General features: G+C 51.3%; 1 protein-coding gene across 21 annotated transcripts in view; it reads left to right on the forward strand.

Moving 5' to 3' along the window:
• Positions 1-22942, forward strand: part of TTC7B (tetratricopeptide repeat domain 7B) — a 272932-nt gene that overhangs the window by 220102 nt on the left and 29888 nt on the right. For 10 of the 21 annotated variants that reach the window (XM_086319132.1, XM_086319135.1, XM_086319141.1 and 7 more), the window contains 2 exons: positions 4692-4789; positions 20331-20471. In XM_086319132.1, the coding sequence (XP_086175258.1) occupies positions 4692-4789; positions 20331-20471 (239 nt within the window). Of the gene's footprint in view, positions 1-4691; positions 4790-8696; positions 8859-11381; positions 11433-20330; positions 20472-22942 lie in introns of all 21 variants that reach the window. The other 11 variants (XM_086319126.1, XM_086319129.1, XM_086319125.1 and 8 more) reach the window with 2 other exon arrangements.

Genomic DNA, 22942 nt, shown 5'->3' on the forward strand with positions numbered 1-22942 from the left:
AAGAAAACTTTTTCTTCCTAAGTCCCATTTCAATCACATTCAGTTCAGTTCAGTTCAGTTCAGTCGCTCAGTCATGTCCGACTCTTTGCGTCCCCATGAATCTCAGCACGCCAGGCCTCCCTGTCCATCACCAGCTCCTGGAGTTCACCCAAACTCATGTCCAACGAGTCGGTGATGCCATCCAGCCATCTCATCCTTTGCCGTGCCCTTCTCCTCCTGCCCCTAATCCCTCCCAGCATCAGGCTCTTTTCCAATGAGTCAACTCTTCACATGAGGTGGACAAAGTACTAGAGCTTCAGCTTCAGCATCAGTCCGTCCAAAGAAATCCCAGGGTTGATCTCCTTCAGAATGGACTGGTTGGATCTCCTTGCAGTCCAAGGGACTCTCAAGAGTCTTCAAAAGCATCAATTGTTTGGCGCTCCGCTTTCTTCACAGTCCAACTCTCACATCCATACATGACCACTGGAAAAACCATAGCCTTGACTAGACGGACCTTTGTTGGCAGTCAAGTCTCTGCTTTTCAATATGCTATCTAGGTTGGTCATAACTTTCCTTCCAAGGAGTAAGTGTCTTTTAATTTCATGGCTGCAATCACCATCTGCATTGATTTTGGAGCCCCAAAAATAAAGTCTGACACTGTTTCCACTGTTTCCCCATCTATTTCCCATGAAGTGATGGGACCAGATACCATGATTTTCATTTTCTGAATGTTGAGCTTTAAGCCAACTTTTTCACTCTCCTCTTTCACTTTCATCAAGAGGCTTTTAGTTCCTCTTCACTTTCTGCCCTAAGGGTGGTGTCGTCTGCATATCTGAGGTTATTGATATTTCTCCCGGCAATCTTGATTCCAGTTTGTGCTTCTTCCAGCCCAGTGTTTCTCATGATGTACTCTGCATAGAAGTTAAATAAGCAGGGTGACAATATACAGCCTTGACGTACTCCTTTTCCTATTTGGAACCAGTCTGTTGTTCCATGTCCAGTTCTAAACTGTTGCTTCCTGACCTGCATATAGGTTTCTCAAGAGGCAGGTCAGGTGGTCTGATATTCCCATCTCTTTCAGAATTTTCCACAGTTTATTGTGATCCACACAGTCAAAGGCTTTGGCATAGTCAATAAAGCAGAAATAGATGTTTTTCTGGAACTTTCTTGCTTTTTCGATGATCCAGCGGATGTTGGCAATTTGATCTCCTGTTCCTCTGCCTTTTCTAAAACCAGCTTGAACATCTGGAAGTTCATGGTTCATGTATTGCTGAAGCCTGGCTTGCAGAATTTTGAGCATTACTAGCATGTGAGATGAATGCAATTGTGCAGTAGTTTGAGCATTCTTTGGCATTGTCTTTCTGTGGGATTGGAATGAAAACTGCCCTTTTCCAGTCCTGTGGCCACTGCTGAGTTTTCCAAGCATACTGAGTGCAGCACTTTCACAGCATCATCTTCCAGGAGTTGAAACAGCTCCACTGGAATTCCGTCACCTCCACTAGCTTTGTTCGTAGTGCTGCTTCCTGAGGCCCACTTGACTTCGCATTCTGGGATGTCTGGCTCTAGGTGAGTGACCACACTGTGGTGGTTGTCTGGGTCGTGAAGCTCTCTTTTGTGTGGTTCTTCTGTGGGTTCTTGCCTCCTCTCCTTAATGCTGACAGTCACCAGTGCTTTGGAGGAGCTTTTCTTTTTGCACAGTGCGCTCTCATGCATCTTCAGAGCAGCCCCAGAAAACGGGCAGATGTTGTGTTCTGTCAGACCCTTTTTACTGGTGAGAAAGCTGAGTTCGGGAGTGAAGGGAACTTGCCTTGTTTGTGTGGTCCTGCCTGAAGACACCTGGGAAATGCTCCAGTTCCCTCTCTGAGGCCCTCTGTTACATCCAGTATTTATCATGCACCTGGCACTATCTCAGAGCCAGGAAGCGACAAAGCTGTGATGAACTCTAGCATTCCGACTCCCAGCCCCCCACCAGCTTTCCTCTTGCTGTTAGAGAATTTCCAAGAGAAGTTTCCGGTTTCCAGAACAGCTTAACCATCAGGAGAGTTTACTCTGGATTTTCAGTCCTGATTTAGGGGAATAGGAGCTACCGGACGTGTATGTCTCCACATGTGGGTCTCTGCAGCTCATGGGCAGTGGATTTGAGGCTCCTTCCAGTTTTCTTTCCCTAAACCTTCTACTGACACCATCGCTGGGAATGGTTTTCCCTTCCTTCCTGCCAGCCTCCTTGACCTTCTACTGACACCATTGCTGGGAATGGTTTTCCCTTCCTTCCTGCCAGCCTCCTTGAGAAGGGGTCCTGGCACCTAAGAGCAAACCAGAGAGGAGCGGAGGTGATGGGGCTCTCAGGGGAGGTGGTCTGTAGAGGAGCCCAAGCAGATGTGTCCCAGAGAGAGGAGGGCTCACGGGGGGACAGGCCAGAGTGAGAGCACTAAGCAACCTCCAGGGCCGGCCAGGCCTCCCCAGCCCCTTCTCCCTCCTCCTGTGGATCACGGTGAAGGCAGAGTCTGCAGCATGTAAGCCAAGAACTGAAACCTGCTTAAAGCATCCAGCGGGATTCTCAGTCACTGAGTCAGGGTGGAAACAAAAGCGTCTCTTTCAGACTAGTTACTGCTGCTTCAATACCGTGGAGGTAAAGGAAGGGACACACCGTACATAGTTTCTCAGCTGGCGGGAGAGAAACAGGTCAACAGGTCCTGTGTCCTTACTGGGTGATCTTCGTAAGTCAAGACTTTGTCTTAGTTGGGGTTTCTGGCACCTGGGGTCGGAGGTCCTTAACTCAGCTTCCCCACGCCTGCCCTCATGTAGTACTTATAAGGACCCCTAGGGTGTGTGCCCAGGAGTTGTAACCCTTCTGAATGCTCTGTCTGCATGACCTCAGTTCAGCCTGACTCATGCGTATGTGGGAAGACAATCTTCATCCTCATCTCACAGGGAAGTCACTGAAGCACACAGGAAGTGGCCTTGCTCAGAGTGACCTACCATCAGGGACAGATGTAGGAAGGAGCCCAGACTCCTGGCCCAGCTGGGTTCCGGGACGCAACATGGCACGAAGCAGCCAGCCCTGTGCCCTGAAGCTTGGTGCGGTGGGAAGCCTGGAACGGACAGTCCCACCCTCTTACCAAGGTCCAGTTCACTGAAAACCTAGGCACATCCTTCCTCTGCAATTCCAGCACCTCACTGTGTGTCCTGGAATCCCCAAGGTGATGAAAAATATCACTATATTTTGGGAACATATCTTCCCAAAACTCCTAGGTGGGGACCTATTGCAACATTCAGATGATTAACCCTTTGTCAAATTTTATAGTATTTTTGTAATATTTGTATTAAAAATACATACCTGAACAGAACAATGCTAGAAACATTCAGCTGGTAATGTGATTCATGCAAATTTGCACAGACTTTCATGCTGTCTTCTGCTCAGAGACATTTATTGTTTCTCAGACATGGAAATAACTAATAGAATAGTTTCCAAAAAGCATGTATCCAGTGATGTCATAAGTATAGGCTGACAGTCTTTACTGAAGCAAGTTTCCTTCTGTTTCCTGTGGATTTCTCTAACTACATCACTGGACGTGGAAATTACAGCCTGCAAACCATATTAAGTTTCATAGCAAATCTTGTTTGTACCACTTTTAGCAACAGCTGCAGAGAGGAAGGAAATCGTGTCCCTTTATTGTAGAAGTTGAATTTCTTGACAACAACAACTAAAAAAATCATCCGTAGAGCCCCCAGATTAAAAAAAAAGGATTGAAAGAAAAGCATTAGACTCAAACCTCAAGAGACAAATATGCATCTTTGATGGAACATCGTGATGGAGGAAAAAGAAGAAGGCAGTTTTCATTTTTTTGCTTACAGGCTTCTGCAATTAGAGGGGGGAGCAGTGTGAGTTAAGATCTGTGAATGAATGGCCTGTGTGGTCTCCCGTAACTCACCTGAGGAGTGGCCAGTCCCGTTCTGCAGGAGCAGCCTGCGGGGCTCGGTGCGGGACACTGGCTGGGGGTGCCAGTGGGGAGGCTGCTGGCAGGACCCGAGGTGCCCTCCCTAAGGCTGTCTCCTGCTCAGGAGCGCTGGCTGGGGCTCTCTGCCAGCCCCCCTTCCCGTGTGCAGCCTCACACAGCCTCTCCCTCGTTCATTAGATAGAGGTCTCGACCGCATCATGATGGTAAAGGCTTGTTCTCGGGACCCAAAGGAGGCCGTGGCTGTGATCAGCCTTTGAAAAGTAGGGCCCAGTGGTTCTTGAATTCGGCTCCGCATTGGAACCAAAGGGGGAGCTTTAAACACCAGCACTTCTGGTCTGTTGGGTCGGGCAGAACCCAGGCCTCAGCGGTTTACCGAGATGCCCCGGGTGATCTTTCTGGGCCGCCACCGGCTGGAAGCATGCGTGCTGATCGCGGGTTCCGGGAGGCAACGGGAGGATGGCACGCTCATGGCCCCAGCGAGCCTGGCGCCCAGCAGTGTGCCCCCGCTGGGGTGGAGACTCTGGCTCCACGTTTCCATTTCCCGCATAGCTCGGGCCCGCAGGTGCGGTTTGAGCCACGCCGGGGATACGGATGCTGAAAGGAAGCTGGCCCAGGGAAAGCTGGACGCGTGGTGACAGGTGACAAGGTGCCGAAGAACGTCAGAAACACAATGCAGGCGTGGGGATCGGGTGCTTCTCTTTCCTTCCCCCGCCCGCCCTTCCAATGACTGACCTTTGCAGCTGTGTTTTGCAGTGATTCTGGACGTGGGAGCAGCCTCTTAGATAGAACCATTGCTGACAGACGACAGCTTAATACAATTACTTTGCCAGACTTCAGCGACCCTGAGACAGGTGAGACCAAAAGGGCAGCGGGGCTGAAACGGTGTTAGCCGGAGCGGGGTGGGGCCCGGCCCCCGGGCCCGTGGGGTGGAGCCCCCGGGGCCCAGGGCCGGAAGGCATCGCCAGGGAAACGGGCTCATCTCCCGCCTGACGGGCCTTTTCCCCAGGGTCTTTTTCGAGTCTGGGTTCGTGGTGGGGGCCGTCCTATTCCTTGCCAACACAATTCTTTGAAATCTTTCTGTTTTTCCCCTTGCTCTTGGAGCCAAAAATTCGAAACTAAAATTAGACTCTTCCCATCCCCTTCAAGCGTCCCTTGGCTTTTGTGTTTCTTTGTCTCTCTTTAGATTTCAGACTTGCTGAAATCAAGGTTTCGGTATCTCATCCGTGGCACCCACGAACACACACCCACCCACCCACTGCGAGGGGGCAGTGGGTTCTGAGCCTCGGAGTCCACTGACCCCGAGAGGAGGCCTGCGCACTTCCTGCCTCTCTGCAGACATTAGCACGTCAGTTCGCATCTGTGTTTCTACAGTTGCCTAAGTAGAGGGTGGGTAGAGATACCGCTATCATCTCCAGAAGTGCAAACGAGTAATTTCTGATAGGAATACCGACATCTCAGGGGGCCATTTGGAGGACTCAACGGACCCAGGGACTATTAAGACGTGCCCAGCTGTGAGCCTGAGGCAGTCCCCGAGTGTCGTTGGGAGCGGGTTTGCTGCCTCCCCGCCACCCGCATGGCACTCCGTGTCTGGCTTAGACCACCTCTGGGCGCCCCCAGCCCCCTGGGGGTTGCCCTCACGAGAGGAGCCTCCCGGTCCTGGGTCCAGACCCAACCCCTCCGAAGAGCTGGAGAGCATCCCTGAGCCCAGCACGGGGAGTCACCCTGGAGAGCCTCTCCCCGGGGACGGGAGCCGGGCACAGTCCTTGCCTGAGCTGTTCTCCCAGCTGCCCGCCTTGCCCCGCTAGGCCCCCTTTTCCAGACCTCAAGTCGGCTCAGGAGGCCCGACCGCAGGGCCTTGGGACTCCCCGGTCAGGAGAGCGCTGGGAGCAGCGCGAATTTCAGTCAGTGCCGTTTACCAGCCGCTGCTCCAAGTGCAGGCTGGGAGGGCCACAGGGACTCCTCGGCCTTGCAGCGGCCTGGGCCCCGGACTGAGGGCCAGCCACTGGCAGGCTTAGATGTGAACCAGGCCGACCCTGAGCTGGGCTCTGCTCACGGTCCAGTCCCACTGGAGGGACGTGCGTGACCCTTCACTGCAGAAAAGGGAAGGTCAGGCTCTTAGCCCCCGCGAGGTGAGGCTTGGACCTCCGGGGAGAGAAGACAGGGAGGTGATGCTCACCAGTTCCTCGCAGCTGCCGCCCGGGGCCTCCTCCCCCCAGGACCCTGTGAGGACCCTGGTATGAAGTCAGACGCCCTGTCCTTCCAGCTGGTCGGGGTCTTCATTTGCCCCGAGGTCCCCAAACTTTCATCTACATCACAGTGCAAACAGGCAGGAGAAAATGAGCGAGGCCCTTGGGGTTCGTTCTCCCCGTTGCCCCAGGAACATCCCCCCACCGCCCTGAGCCCTCAGGAGGCTCCCTCCACAGAGGAAACCTCAGGTGCCACAGCATTCAGGTGAGGTGTGTCTCGTGCCCAGCGTGGGTGGCCGCCCTTGTGCATAGTGGGCACTGCTGTCCCTGAATCCTGAGCCGGGGTGGGGTCCACGCTGCCGGGGCACAGGCTCCCAGGTGCTGGCCAGTGACCGTGGTATTGTGCTGTGGTTGTACTTGCCACACGAGCCCCTCCAGGACCCTTCTCACCCGCCCTGCCCGGGAGCCCCATGTCGTTGGTTTCACCACCACCGGTACTTACCAGGAGGCTAGGGAGCCGGAAAAGCAGAAGGCCATGTTAGCAGACCTTACCAGCGGCAGACTGGTCGTAAATGATGGCAGAACCTTCTGAGATGATCCTTTAAATCCGAGAGACTTAAAAAGCCTGACAGACGCTCCTATAAATGGAAAAGGTGCCTCCGTCGTGATGAATAACGGGCAGTTTTGTACAGCTGAGCCCGTGGGCAGTTCCAGGACCCCTGTCTCCAGAACGACCCACGGATTTAGCTTAAGTTCTGCTTCCTCCCTGCCCTTCTCCCTCGCCTTTTCCTAAAGATAACTGTTTTTATTAGCTTTTGGTTTTCCCTTCCATGCAAATAAGCTTAGATCTTATTTCCCACATCCCTTGACTTGAAATAGCAGACTGTGTCTGGGCTGCTCGGCCCCCGTGGGGGTCCCTTCACGCACCCCCCTTGCCTTCGTCAGCAGAGAACGTCCTGGGGCTTTTTACAGCCCCACAGTCAGTGGCTTTTCTAAATTCCCTGAAGGACCCAGGCCTCTGCCAGGAGCACAGCGGATGAAGACGTGTGCCTGGCACAGAGGCGACCTCCCGCGGTCACGACACGGCCCACCCTGTCACCGCGGCGCAGGAGACCCCTTCTCAAAGCCACAGCCCCCCTTGGATTGTCCTTTTTGTTTGCCAGAGCTAAAATTTATTTCCCTTTTATTATTTTTTTTAAATTTTCTATTGTGGAAAAACTTCAAATATTCCAAAATAGAGATACTAATGCCATGAGTCCCCATGTACCTACCACTAGCCTCCAACAATTCCTTTTTTTTTTTTCCTTTATCTCTGCTGTCCAACACTTAGTTTTTGTAAGGTATTTTGAGGCAGATTTCAGATATCATATTTTGCCTGTTAAAATTTCAGTGTATGTGTCAAACAGATAAGAGTTCTTTTAAAATCTAGCCAAGGAACCCTCATTATACATCTGGGTCATGATGAAGTACAGGCTCGGTGGTGTTCATTTTGAAAGGTGGGTAACTAACCGGGAGGTCCGCTTCCCACCCCTGCAATTGTCCAGATGCGGATCTGAACTGGAACACGAGGGGAGCCCAAGGCTAGAGGCCTCGGACTCACCAAGCCCACTGTAGCCAGAGAGTGGACGTTGGTTTTATTAAACGGGAGTGGCAGAGTGGAAAACAGCCCGTAAAGAATCTGCTTTCCCTTCTAATATCCCTCTCAGTCCCCTTCTCTCCCCACCCCCACCTCTGTTGTCCAGTAGGTCCTAGCCATCAAAAGAGACTCGAATCCAACGACCGTCTTTCAACTTTGAAGCTATGAGTCATTGTTTTTTCTTTGGAATAAGTTAGTTCCTTAAATAGAGGATGGAAAAAAAAAATTTTTTTTTTTCTTCCTTTTGCCTTCAAAACAGGATGTGGAGTAAGGGGATTTATCTTTAGTCATTGGTGGATATTACCAGACACCTATCCAAAGTAAAACGATTCTTTCACCTTGAAAGTTTGCCCCGTTTTGTCCAGGAACGTTTTTAATCGTCGCCGTGGTGGCCCTCCCACGGCGTGGTGTGTCTCTCCAGCCGAAGACGGCCGTGGCCCAGCCTGGCGCGCTCACACGCCACTGCCGCGATGCTGGCCCGTGGCTGCCCCTCAACAGCTGCATCTAGGAAAACCTTAGTTCTCAAGTAAATTTTATATAAGTGCTTCTCGTAAAAAAACAAATCAAGGAAAAGTCAAGTTCTAATCCTTTCATTGAAAAGCAAGTAGTTTCTTTCCCTCTAGAGTGTTGCGGATACTATAGGTTAAAGACGTATTATTTTCAGTGGACCATACTGCTGGATCTGTGCCCAGGTAAACCTGAGTTATTCCTGTTCCATGGTGTGGTTGCAGAACAAATAATAACCAGTGAAAACAGCAAATTTGTTTTCTTCGAAAAGTACTTGTGTTCTGTTGTCAAGTAGAGGAATGACTGTGTTACATGACCTCATTTTCTTTGCAGCTTATGTGAGTATATTAAAAGCTAGCTTATTTTTTTTCCTTTGTGTTTCTAAAGTTTTTTTGCCTTTATCCTTTTTTTTCTCTTTCACTCTTTTAGTGTCAGACTCCTCCTCCTCCTCTTCTCTTCCAAGAACCGAGTCTCCTCTCCACCTGTTTCTGTCTCCTCATCTTCCTTCTCATCCCAAACCCGAAACCTTTGTGTGGCCCCCGGCTGCACGTTCCGTCAGTGACCCGGGGCCCCGCCAGGAACCCTCTCTGTGTAAACATGGTTTATGTTCGTTTTTTTTCCTTTCTTGTTAGACCTGCTTCATTTGCCTGATGTTTTATTTTCTGATAATCTTCCTAACTGATAAGCTGGGTAGCAAACGCCATCAAACCCAAGTGACAGCAAAACTTGCTAGTCTGAAAACCCAGATGCTGCCTGGGGCAGGAGACAATGTTGCCGAGCTCCGCCCTCCCCTCCGAAAAGCAGAGGAAACCTGTCTTGAGCAGAATCAATAGAAGCTTTTCTAGAACATTGCCTCTGGCTCTTGGGCACTCCTATGATTTCCTGGACTTGATATCAATGCATAAAGATCCTATTTTCTTAAAAAAGACAATTTAGAACATTCCTAATTATTTCTGGTTTTCAATTTAGAAATGAATTCAACAAGTATTTCATAAGCAAGGTCGTATCTAAAAATATCAGTCATCTGCCTTTTAAATATGTGATTCTCAGAGCTTATGGTGTGTTACAGTCACACAGAGAGCTTTGAAAACTGCAGATCCCCTGGGTCCGAGCCCCAGAGTTTACGATTCAGGAGGCCTGAGCTGGGGCTCAAGAATATGCGTGTATGAAATACCTTCTCATGATTCCCGTGACAGTGGTTGTTAAGACTATAAATTGCTTTCCATTTGCAGGGAAAGAAAATGGAGGGCTTGTGTCATGCATCTAGGCAGGGAAATTGAACAGTGTTTCAATCTAATCTTGCTTTTAAATAATAGGGACATTTGAAAGTCTGTTTTGGGTCCTGTCAATTAAAAAAAAAAAAGATCCCTGTATTAAAATGAGACACTGGTTGATAAAGTCCTTAAATGGCCCCTAAATGTGAGTCTCACCAGGAGATCCACCCTTGTTTTCCACTCATTTATTTAATGCTGACTTTACCTGCAACATAGCCAGAAAATTTAATCTCTATACCCATGTCTTATAAGGGTTCATCTTTGGTCCAAACGCTGTTATATGCTGAACAAAAGCTCAGCATATAAAGAACTACTCTCCCTAATGTGCTCATATTTCTGATGGTGACCTGCTACGTTAGACTCACTCACGTGTGCACACACACACACAGAAAGGAGACTGTCATCTAAAATAAATAATTTAAACCAAGAAACACTCTGACCTTACTTATCTGCATAGTAACTGTTCTGAACTCAGTCTCAATGACAATCCCACTTTTACAAAATGGAAGATGAAGATAATGTTTATAAACTGCTTACGTTGTTTTTAATCTACTTCTTAGACATTTTCCCTTAATACAATGACTAGGAGCGGTTGCCAACTTTGGCTTTTTTTCTGTTCTGGTTTTTCCAGAAAGATGGTTTTTTACATTGACTTTTGCCCAGCTTGAGGCTGGGGTTCTTGAAATGGAATCTTACTGAGCCAGGAGGCTCAGTTGTAAAGAATCTGCCTGCCAGTGCAAGAAACGTGGGTTCAGTCCCTGGGTGGTGACGATCCCCTGGAGGAGGAAATGGCAACCCACTCCAGTATTCTCGCCAGGAAAATCCCATGGACAGAGGAGCCTAGCAGGCTGCAGTCCACGGGGTCACCAAGAGTCAGATACGACTGAGTGGCTGAACAATAACAAGAAAAACTATTCTAGAATGACGTTAGATACTCCCACTGCCCCTTCCCTTCTTGTTTGCGTAACAAAGCCACCTACCTCCACACCCACCAGTATTTACCTCGTTGCATCCCAAGCAGCCCTGTGTCCCTTTAAACCTCTGAGGACTGAGGTCCAGCCTCTTCTGGTGGGACACCTGATATCAGACTAATTAGCAAATGGGTAGGGCATCGCGCACCCACTGGGCTTTCTGCTGAACATGCTGTGCGCCAAGCAGCCTCAGCTGTTTATTCTTCACAAAGCTCTGAGTCACCTTCCGTCCTGAGGGAGCCCCTGGCCGGTCACCAGGTGTTCTAAGGCTGTCGCGCCCGAGGACCTTGCCTCTCAGCCACAAGCACAGCGTTGGGCTGGAGAAGGAAACATGCCACACGTGCACGTGCCTAGCGAAGGTGAAATTTATTGATTAAAATTATAGTAAATCTGAATGCAGCTCTTTCCCCTAGAACAGATAGCCTAGACCTAAAGCTCCCTGAATCCTACCCTGCCCCCAATCCTTTGACTTCACAGGATCGAACACTAGCCCAACCCTACAACTGCTGGAATCATGAAGAGGCTTAATGTGTGGAAAGATCTGGAAACTGCTTGTTTATTTTTCCCTTCCCTTTGGAATTTCCTGCCCTGGAAACAAAACAGTCCATGAATTGGTCAGCTTTCACGTGCTGAGTGAACATTTAAACACGGAGGGGAATGCCCAGTTGGCCTTCCTTTGCTTTAAAAAAAAAAAAAAAACCATTGTTAGTGGAAAAACATATGTCACTCTTGAATTGAAATCTGATCCCAGACAACCGGACTTACAGTTGGAAGGTTATGAGAATTCCATTTGCTTTTTTAGCCTTAATTTTGATTTTTCAAATGTTTGTTTCTTGGTTTTAATTTTTGGTTTGATTTGTTGTTCCAAGGCAACTCTCCAGAAGTATACTTTCATGGTTTTCCCTCCCTTTTTTCAGTTAGTAAGTAGTTTACCGATCTATTAACTTTTCCGAGGGTCTCCAGAATCACGCTACCCTCCACCGCGCAGTGTGTGCTGTGGCTGTCGATTCCTGGGAGTGTTCGGATGGCCTGGACCCTAAGCTGCCACCCGCTTGCTCACCCCTCGTGGGGCCCAGCTCGCTCGAGATTCTAACGCTTCCTCATGCAGCTTGGGTTTAAATACGGAGGAGGCAGCACTTGTCTGGAAAGGACTACAGAAGGAGGCATTGCAGGAAAAATGCCCAAGGGAACGAGTGCGGTGGGGGTGTCAGCAGCCCCTCGGCGACTGATCAAAAGTGTGAGACATCTAGGCTTCCCAGTGAGGGTCATCTGTGGATTTGGGGTAGAGGGAGCTAGTTGAATCTCAAAATTCCTTTCTGGTTCAACCCTTATTAGTACACAGAAAAAGCGATTCCCTTTCCATACGGTAAAATGAGGCTTGACGTATTCATACAGAGGTGTTAACCCTTTCGATAAAAACAGCCCGAAGTCTCTGGAAGGCCAGGGGAACCTGGGTTCCGCGAGCAGTTCTGCAGAGGGGCCCACACAACCCATTTAACCTTCCTGGCCTTGGATTCCTCACCTGTGAGGATCTAAATTTGCTTTACTCTGTTCACACACCTGGGCTTCCCAGGTGGCACTAGTGGTAAAGAAGCCGCCTGCCAATGCAGGAGACACGAGAGACACCAATTCGGTCGCTGGGTCGGGAAGATCCCCTGGAGAAGGAAATGGCAGACCACTCCAGTATTCCTGCCTGGACAGAGGAGCCTGGCAGCCTACAGTCCATGGGGTTGCGCAGTCAGACACAGCTGAAGCGACTTGAGCACGCTGTTCACACACGCTTTTGTGGTTTACCAGGAGCTGATCCTGATTTTAAGCCTCTACCAGCCCATGTGGCTCCCTGAGGGCAATGACCGGCCAGGCAGGGAGAGCTGGCCTGGAACGTAGCCGCCAGGCCGCCCCCCACGGCGCCCTCACTCCTGAGCTGAGGAGTCCAGGCGCCCCCGTGCACCTACCCCAGCGGTCGTCATTCTGGAGGGAGACCTGGGTAGATGTCCTATCCTCCTCTCCGAGAATGTGCCGGCTCGTGTTCCCAGCTTCATTTTATTTCACCGATTCTGGTGAAAGTGCTGCTCTCTTTAGGAGCCCAGAGAAGAGAATGATACTAAGGAAAACACACCCCGCTCAAATGAAGCAAGGTGAGATACAAGGCCGAGGTGGTGAGCGTTTTATTATTGACCTTGCGTTTTCTGACTTAAAAACATCCGTCAGGATCAGGAAGTGACCAAGTCGGTGAGGTGGTGACTGACTGTACCTTCTGCCTCTGCCTAACAGAAAAAAGTCCCTTTTTAATCTATATATGAAAAGGTCACTCTAATGATGGCCCCACTGCTTTTGAGGGGTGGCAACTGAAGTGTAAATGTTCTTGCTCTTTTTTCATTAAAATTAATTCTCTTAAAAAAGTAGTTCGGGCTTCCCTGGGAGTTCAGATGGTAAAGAATCTACTTGCAACGTGGGGGTCTCAGGTTCCATCCCTGGGTTAGAAACATCCCCTGGAGGAGGGCACGTCAACCCACCCCAGGGTTCCTGTTTGGAGAATCCCACGACAGAGGCTACAGTCCACAGGGTCACAAAGGGTCGGACACGACTGAGCGACAAACACTGGACACTGCCGCACGTTCACTTAGATAGTTCTAGGATGTCTCTCCCTAAACGAGGTTGAATGGCAGTTCAGGAGGTGGACAGGTCAGTAATGCAGCCCTCGGGCTAACGCCGGGCGTGTGTGTCCGGGAGTGAGGCCGCGGCCCAAGCCGGGAGCCTCCTCCCCGGGCCGCATCCGCACAAGCCGCTTTCCCCAGGGGTGGGCGCTTCGGTGCAGAGTGGCGGGCTCAGGACTGTGCAGCGGTGGGGTTGGGGCAGGTGGGGAGCCTCCCCGTGTAGTCCTCCAGAAGGTACTGCCTCCCGCCCCGCAGCCGGCTCCCGAGCTCCCTCCGACGGCCGGCCCCCCGCATGCCTGCTGAGCGCCCCGCCAACAGCCCCGGAGCACGCTGGCCGCCGCGCATGCCCCTGCCTCCGGGGTCCTTCCCGACGCTTTCCCTGGAAAGGACCACCCCTTTCCGGAGGAAAGCACGTCCCATCAGGTCTGAGCTGTGCTTGATACTCTGTGAAAGTCATTGGGAGTCGTGACCTCGTCTTGGGACTGGGGGGTTGTTTTGTCCAGATGTACTTGGCTATCTTAGTCTCCTTTTCGCACAGGGAACAAGGAAAGTAGCTACGAGAATAGCCCCCGAAGTTACCGATCCTCAGAGCCCACAAGCAGGCCTCACAGTGGGCGGGAGGCGGATGGAACCACAGTGGCCCCCAAGGCCGCTCTGCTGGGGCGCACCCCAGCTCCCCGACTCGAGGGGAGCGGGCAGCCCTCCAGGGGCCAGAATGCGGAAGGGAGACCCTTGACAGCCCCGTGTGAGGAGCCCACCCCCCAAATCAGAGGCAGGACCACCCCCAGTGGAGATGGGGATTGTCCTAACCCGGGGTTGAGGGGTGGGCGTGGAGGGAAAATGGTCCGTGTTTTTTAAGGATTCAGAGAACATGCGCCTGACTGAGCGCTGCAGGGACAGGTGGGGCCCTGTCCTCCCCTTCCTCACCGGCTGCTCAGGCCCGGGCCGCTGAGGCTCTCAGAGCGCAGGGACCCGGTGCGAGGAGGTCGCTGGACCACCTCTCATCGGCGCTCAAGCCTCCTCTTGAGAAACAGGCATCCTTCTCCTGTTAAAGATGGAAGGTTTCAAGCCCAGCTGTCTGGCGGAATGCTTAGTCGTTCAGATCACCGTTCAGTGCGTGGGGCCTTTGAGAAGTGAAGCTGCTTTTTTTTTTTTTTAATTTCATTGTTGGGGGAGGGGCACAGCTTCGAAGAACCGGAAGCTGAGTGAACTCTGCCAGCAGGTAGCACTGAGTCAATTCAGGACCGAGGGAAAACACGTGCAGAGAGCTCTGGGCAGTGGGTAATTCCTGCACACACGGGCTCCTCTCAGAGCAGCGCCGGAGGGCGGGTGCCTGCGAGGCTGCGCGGGGCAGATGGGACGCGGGTGACGAGGTGCGAGGCCGGAGCCGGTGCAGCCACGCGCCCCGCGCTCCCCGCGTTCACGCGCAGACCGAGCTAGCGCTCCAGGGCTGGAAGCAGAGGGCAGCCTGAACCCCGCGCGAACACTTAGACATGGGTCCTTAGCTCTTCGGCAGAGGGGTTTTTGTTGTTCTTTTTCGCACTTCAGTAGCACAGTTGTCAGTTGTTCCTGGGCTGTAATGCTCACCAAGTCGGCAGGGTTGCACCTTTGACCTGTTCCTCCTCTACACGCTGTGAGGATGGGAGGGGAGAGGGAAGGTGGACATCGTTCAAACCACAGCGGCTTAGGTACCACCACCAGAAGAGTCGAGAGGGCCACTGGAGTATAAAAACACGCCAGCAGTCAGTGACCCTGCTTGTGAAAATACAGGTGACCGAACACAGCCTGGCTGTGAAGTTTACTGCCTTTTGCTTAACAGCGTTACGGGCTCTGAGATTCCTTTGCCTGATGAACTTCAAGTATTGAACTAGGGTCCGTGTCTGAGGCCTGTGTGAAACTGACCACAGGTGTAGTGAGCCAAGGAGAGGATTTGGAAAGACAGCAGCAGGCAGTGTGAGCTGGCTGGACCCCGTGTCCTGCTTCTAGCAGAGTTTCTCTATGGGCTTCAGGAGATGATAGGAATGGGGGTAGGAATCCTCCAGGGGATGCGGAGCCTGCATTCTGCTTCCTGAGGTCAGGAGCCCTGGCTCCTGGCCCCTCGGCCCAGGCTCTCTATCAGCAGTACCCTTCCACACCCCACCCAGATGGTGGTCCTAAGCGGGGACTCAGATAAAGACCCTGGAGGTGGGGATCAGAATAGTTCTTCAAGCAGCGCTTTGCCGGCGTATCAGATGTCCAAAGCAGCATTTTCTCTTGGGCATCTAGGTGGGACGAAATTCAGCTCCAGGACATCGTTGCCCCATGGACACAGAACCTAGGCCAGGTTTCAGGGCCCGCTGTCACCTGCCCACGTCAGCTGTCGGTTCAGTTGGTTTCACGGTGGCTTTTCAGAGCCCCTGCACCCTGTGACTGAGGGACTTGGTGGCTGCTCGGCCCTGAGGGTTCCAACAGGGATAAGCACTTCTCGAATTAATGTGATAAATAGGAGATGCTCAGCGGCCAGACACGTCCCCTGGCTCACCTGTCAAACCTGATTATCTGGAAGCTTATTCCTCCAGAGTCTTGGATTTCAAATTAGAAATATGCCTTCTGTTCCCGCTCTGATTCCTTTCTCAAGCCTCAGTTTGTCCATTTCCCTTGGAGGGATAATCCTCTTAACCCCCATGCACGCTTTAAGAATACATTTGCCTTCATGAGAAAGAAAAGGGTTGCTTTAAAAATAGGTTGGTCAGGACTAGCGTTTCTAGTTTACCTACGTAAATCAAAATCTATCTTGGCACTTACCATTTCAGTCTATGCAACAGTAAGACGCAGGTTGTTTTGATTATTTTTTGTAATCAGATTTATCTATTCTAATTCATAGTGATGCTTAGCCCTTTCTTCCTCCAAATTCTAACCCAGTGAGAGAGTTTGATATATTTGCACTATTGCTGGGAAGAGTGAAAGTGAAAGTTCAAGTCGCTCAGTCATATCCAACTCTTTGCGACCCCATGGACTATAGAGTCCATAGAATTCTACAGGCCAGAATACTGGATTGGGTCACCATTCCCTTCTCCAGGGGATATTCCCAACCCGGGGACTGGATCCAGGTCTCCTGCATTGCAGGCGGATTCTTTACCAGCTGAGCCACAAGGGAAGCCCTATAGACATTAGCTATTAAGTATTTTTATCATTATTGTAAATCACCTGCTCTTGTTAATAAATATTGAATGCTCAAATACCCACCCCTCCCTCAGAACCTGAAGGGTGTCTGCCCCGTGAGACGTGTGTGAAAAGGGATCATGTAGGAAGGAAACAGTTGTTTCTGATGAACCTCAGTCACCCTCCCTTTGTAAGGGGGTTAGTTACACTGGAGCTGGGGAGCCCCAGGTAAGAGCAGTGTTAATTCATGTGCACCACGGTCAGTCTTAGTGCCAGTGGTTGGGAGGAGCCCTTTGAGCCAGGGAAGGTTCTGGCCCCTGGGCGGTTAGGGAAGGAGGGTAGGGCACCGAGCCGTGGTTCCCTCGAAGGGGGCCACTCTCTTGCAGATGTCATACAGTGACAAGTCTGTTGGCAGTGCTCATTCACTCATTCATTCATTCGTTCCATGAGCATTTACCAAGCACATTTCAGGGCCTGGCATTCTTAGCCCCTAAAGTACCTAGCGGGCTTCCCTGGAGGCTCAGCTGGTGAAGAATCCACCTGTAACGTGGGAGACCTGCGTTCCACCCCTGGGTTGGGAAGATCCCCTGCAGAAGGGAAAGGCTACCCACTCCAGTATTCTGGCCTGGAGAATCCCATGGACTGAACAGTCCATGGGGTTGCAAAGAATCGGACACGACTGAGTGACTTTCACTTCACTTGCAAAATACCTAAATGGAGGACATGACTCCTGTCTTCCAGAACCACCCAGTCTCATAAGAGAGACAGTTAGGTTAACGTTAACGTAAAACAGTGTGGTCTGTACAGGGATCACCATGACCACAGGAGGATATGGGGCACTGAGGTCCCGAGGTCTAACGTTTTGCCTGAGAATGGTAGGGAGGAGGATCCAAAGGCTCCCAGCAGCCTTCCTAGAGGACGTGGTATCAGAGCTGGATTTAGACGCTCGATTTGCAGTTAGACTAGTGTCTGAGTCACCTGCTGGCTATATGCATTTGGGTAACTTACTCACTAAATCTCAATTTTGTCGTCTAAACAATGCAGGTAACAGTGTTACCTGCCTCAGAGAATTGTTTAAAGATTAAATGAAGCAATATACATAAAATGCAAACCAGAGTGCCTGGAACAGGCCTCTAAAACTGATAATCAAAAATGATAATCAAAACTAGTTCACTAAAACTGATAATCACCACTGCCGGCATCATCATTTGCCAGACCTTCTTCACAGTGAAACATGAGTATGTGAAGAATAAATGAATTTAGTTGTGTATGTGAGTGAGTGAAGTCACTCAGTCGTGTTCGACTCTTTGCAACCCCATGGACTGTAGCCCGCCAGGCTCCTCCGTCCATGGGATTCTCCAGGCAAGAGTACTGGAGGGAGTTGTCATTTCCTTCTCCAGGGGATCTTCTTCCTGACCCAGGGATGAAACCCGGCTCATTCAGGCAGACGCTTCACCGCCTGAACCACCAGGGCAGCCCCAGTTGTGTATAGATATCACAAAGAGAAGGAACTTTGACGTTGTTTCTGAGAAGTTGGTTTGTGAATCAAACAGATCATCTGAAAAGCAAAATTAGCCCTTTGTCTAAAAGTCACAAATCCTTGTAGCCAAGGAGTCTGAGAATCTAGTAGAAAATGTGTAGAATTTTTCTAGAGCAGTGGTTTATTATTTTTCTTTTTAAAAAATGAAACATTTTAAGCATTTCTCAGTTTTGATTTCATTTTTGATTTCAGTCCCTAACCCATGTAAACAAGATCTCTTGAGGGGCCTTGCGATAACTTTGCAGAGGGACTTCCCTAGCGATCCAGTGGCTAAGACACCACACTCCTGATACAGAGGGCCCAGTTTTGATCCCCAGTCAGGGAACTAGATCCCATATGCCTTGGCTGAGACCTGGTGCAGCCAAATTAATTAATTAAAGAAAATGACTTCGCAGAGTCCAAAGGGATTCTGAGATAAAAGGGCTCTGAGAACCTCTGTCCTAAAGAACAAGAGCTTCCTGGTCCCCTTTCCCCAGATCGCTGGGCTGCAGGGAGGCAGGACCGCTCAAGCTGGCTGAGCTGTGTAGACGAAGCCCTCAGGCTTTTCTTGACCCACTGTCATCTAATAACACCCTCTTCCTGTCAATCCAGGTCGAGGCCTCAGTCTTAGCTGTACGTTGGTGTTACCTGCATTATTAACGAATAGATGGCTGGCCCCACCCCTAGCATCAGTGATGCTGTAGCTATGACATCATGGTCATTTTTTTTAATCCTTAAGTGATTCTAATGTGAAGCCAAGGTTGAGAACCCCTGTTGGAGGTAGTCAGTAAGAAGGTAAGCCAGCTTGGTAATAGGGTCAGGATGTAGCAACAGCAGTTTCATTTATATAACTAATCATTGCTATTAAAAATCTCAGAGAAGCTATGTCCATCCTTGTTATCAATTTTTAAAATGCTGATTTTCCATAAAGAGGTTGAAAACAGAACAAGACCCCCAAAACCAACAGCAGTTTCATCATCTTGCTGCTTAGGTTTTTTTTTTAAGTAGTCTGACACACTTTGTCTCTGCACGGTCAGTTCTTAGCTGAGCTCCATCAGCTCTCTTGTGTCACCTTTGAACTTGGGCTCGTGGGCCTCCTCGCACAGCAGCGCTGACTCTGGAGGCCTCCCTGGTCCATCTCCAGAACCGCCCTCTTACGTGTCCCCGTGGGTGCTGTCTGGGGATTGTCCGCAGAAGCTGGATTCTCAGGCTGGTCCCCAGCCCCCTCCCCCATTTCCCTTCCACCAACCCCCTCCCACGGAAGGATTTGAGTATATTGAGAAAAATCCACATTTCCTTCATGTTGGGACTGTCAAAACACAATATGGATGGCCAGTTTATCACTGCAAATACTCTTAAAAATGAGTAAATTATGGTACATTTGAAAGCCCCAGCAGAAATTATTTTTATGCTCACAGTCTCCTCTTACCCAGAGTAGACCCAACTCGGTTTATTTGAGTAGTCAGCGTGTATCTCTCTATAATCACCATTTTCAACCTCATAATAAGTTGATAGTTACCACCGACAGGGCTGGAATGTTTATCTCTGTATTTCACTTGAGGATGAATTATAAATTAAGAATGTTGCCAGCGAATATAAATATCACCAGTTTTCAATCTGAAATAACTGAGACTCCTGTTCTCAGTTCTGAAACCATTCCTCCAAGAGGGGATGTGGGAAAGAGGTGGGGAGAGACCCCCGTTTCAGAAGGTGGCCCCTGTCTGGCAGGAGCTCCCCAGGTCAGCATGGGAGGAACGTGTGGTTTGACTCATTTGATGTCTGAGTAGCAGCCCTTTGGCCAGATCCCCCTGGCTAGTGAACCTGTCCCGACAGCGGCCTGCCCCAGCCTCAGAAGAGCAGCTTTCACAGAAGAGAAAGGCGGGCGCCACCTCTGCTCTGACCTGACCTCCAGCAGGCTGGCGTTAGCCTCAGTGTAGACGTCTGCTTACATAGCGGGCAAAAGTGCGTGCTTCTGTAGTTTTTAAGTCACATCCCAGACTATGGCCCCAGATCCTTCAAAGGCCAGGGAACGAAGTGGGCAGTTGCTGGGTGTGTCTTGAGACCAAAACCCTCCACGCGGAATCCTTCGCAGCAGCCCAGGGTGGTCCCTCCCCTGCCGCCCAGGGAGTCTCCAGGTCCAGGCCCCCGGGAGGGTGCTCTGGCACCTGCCTTGGTCGCCCTTCAAGCATGCCAGGTTCAGCAGCGTGTCTCTGCCGGGCGTCCCCCTTCTCAGCCCACTCGAGGCTCCTGGAGAGTCACTCTGCAGTCTAAGCTCTGTGGTGACTCAGAGGGCAGCTGAAGCCAAGGACAGGAACTAGGATGCCAGGCCCCAGCGGTCGCATGGGGTGTGACCTTCGAAACCCAGACACCCCTGGGGAGGGCCGTGCGTGCGTCTTGGTCTCGTGTCTGTGTGGGGGCTGTGGGGTGTTTGGGGTTGGCTGCTTCAGTCTGTCCTTTCACCTCTGATGTGGTCTTCTCGAACCCCCACCCCAACCCCGCAGGCTCCATCCACGCCACATCAGTCGCGGCCTCCAGAGTGGAGCAGGCGCTGTCGGAAGTGGCCTCGTCCCTGCAGAGCAGCGCCCCCAAGCAGGGCCCCCTGCACCCCTGGATGACGCTGGCGCAGATCTGGCTGCATGCAGGTACCGCTCTGCCCCCTGCCCCACCCGGCCTGCTGCTGCACCCAAGGGGGGGTGTGTGCCCGGGGCGGCAGTGTTCACGCGAGAGCAGGGCCACTGCCCCCCAGACAGCCTCTGCAGGGTACCCAGAGGTCCAGTGGTCCTGCTTCAGCTCTGAGCCTCAGTTTCCTCCTCTGAACCGTGGGGTTCACCGCACCCTCTCCTGGGGCGATGAGCCTCGGTTTCCTCCTCCGCACCGCGGGGTTCACTGCACCCTCTCCTGGGGTGATGAGCTCAGCGCCCCGTGCACTCTAGCAGTGATATCCCAGAGACCCTGGGAGAGGGGTCGGGGTTCGGGTGACAAGTCGTCTCCGTCTAGGCGGGGAAGGGGCGGCACCCTGTGTCCAGGCTCCCCTCTCTGACGGCACTCCTGGGGACCCTCAGAGAGTAAGGCAGGTGCCCATGGCTGCGGGGCGGGACACTAGCCCAGAAAGCAGGTGTGACCCCCCCAGTTTCACACGGCTGCTTCTGCATAGCTAGGAAGTCCCCCCCAGTAAATCCAGCACACGGGCATGTTCGCGTGAGAGTCCCCCATAGGGAGCCGGCGATGGCGGCTGAGTTGCTGGCATGTGTGTAGTTCCGTGTGAATGATCACTTTCTCGTGTTTTAGCCCTTGATCTCACAGGGCTTCCCAGGCTCAGCTCCTGGGGTGCCTGGTGAAAGCCCACATCTGGCTGGGGAAAGTGCTTCTTACCCACCAGCGCCCATCTGTTTAGTCTGCTTGTGCCAGGGCTAATTGCACGATGCGCAATCTTGTTTGCGACCTTTGTGTAAGAAGACACAGTTGGGTTTATATACCTGGCTTGGGCATGTCCCAGAGCCAAGCTCAGGCAGCGCCTTCTGTGAGCCGTAACAATGCCCGTAAATTAACAAATTATATTCTTCTGAGCAGAAGCACAGACGAGGGCTGACTCACGGCCTTGCTCATTGTTCTCCCTGCGCAGACGCTTGCCAGCGTTCGGCCTAGGGGACTTAGGCAGGCTGATGCCTCCCTTGCGGCTTGCTTGCAGAAGAGCCCGGTCCCCTGTCTAGGATGTAATGGCCATCCTCTTCCATCACCCTCATGAGCACTGATGGCGAAAAACAGAAAGAGAAGGGGTTCCTGTTAGTGTCCAGGTCAGGTGAGGCTGCCTGAACCTGCAGGGCTAGTGGAGGGGCAGCGTTGTCCTTTAAAACGGGCACGAAGTCGAGTTACTGCTGTTGTCTTTAATGGGCATTTACTTGGCTGCGCAGTGTCAGTGGAGGTAGGCAGGACCTTCAGTGGCTTTGTGCAGACTCTCAGCTGTGGCACGTGGGGTCCAGTTCCCTGACCAGGGATCCAACCTGAGCCCCCTGCACTGGGAGCTTGGAGTCTTAACCACTGGCCTGCCAGGGAAGTCCCTGAAGTTGAGTTTTTGAAAGGCCAAAGTCTGAAAAGCCAGAGGGCTGATGGGGACCCTTCCAGGCTGGAGCCAGCTCCCCGGACCCCTCAGGCCCTGCCGTTCTTGCCTGTGTCTCAGAAATGCTGATGACCTGGATGAGGGTCCGTGAGTCCAGGACGCCTTCGCCTGCCCGTTGTGTGGTAAGACCACACTGTGCCCCTCTTGGCATGACCTGCCATGACTCTTGGGAAGAAACTGCATATCTGCTTCTGAGAGCATTGACGAACTTGGCAGCTAAGATTCCATTTGGAGTTGTCCTAGAAGTTTTATTAATCACATGACATCCATTTCTCATTGCCATAGCCTATAAGAGAGAATAAAGCTCTCATTGCTATTAATAGGTGTGGCTTTTAACATTATAGGAGTTGGTGGAATTGAATTCTGGAAAGCAAATGTCGTACCTGCCGTATAAGCTCTGAGCAGAATATAAATCACGCATATATAGTATGAATAGTGGCATAAATTAGAATCTTATAGGATTGGTGCCATATTGACTCTTTGAAAGCACTGGCTTTGTTTGAGTCAAGATTAGAATTGTGTCATATATTCAACCTAGTCTTTGAAGAGGTAAATTCAGAAAGAATTCATAAAACAAGCTTCCACTGAAATGTAGGATTCTACCATGTGTGGTTTGGGCTTGACTGCTCTGGGCGGCAAAATGCAAGTGACCCACATTTTTGAGAACGTACGGAAACTAGGGAGCATCTGTGTCCATCCTCAGCTCCAGCAATACCACCAGCTTCTGCAAATGGCGCAGGTTTCAGAGCAAGCTAGATCAAGGCCCGGAACCCCAGGCTGGTGTTTCTGTGGCCTGTGGGTCTCTTCTCTCCTGGTCATTTTTCTGTGGTCTGAGTGTAGCGGGAGCTGGTGAGGTGGCGCCCGATGGAGGAGGCGCCCGGTTTGAGAGTGGCAGGTGAGGGCACTCTGAGGTGACCCAGACGTCCAGCCTGTCGTACAAGCAGGTCCCGGGCCGCAGGGTGTGTGTCTGAAAGGCAGAGAGGTTGTGACCAGGAG

This window comes from Bos grunniens, chromosome 10 (genome assembly GCF_055505025.1).
Source record: "Bos grunniens cultivar Pamir isolate PY7600 chromosome 10, Bosgru_T2T1.0, whole genome shotgun sequence".
NCBI classification, from domain to species: domain Eukaryota; kingdom Metazoa; phylum Chordata; class Mammalia; order Artiodactyla; family Bovidae; genus Bos; species Bos grunniens.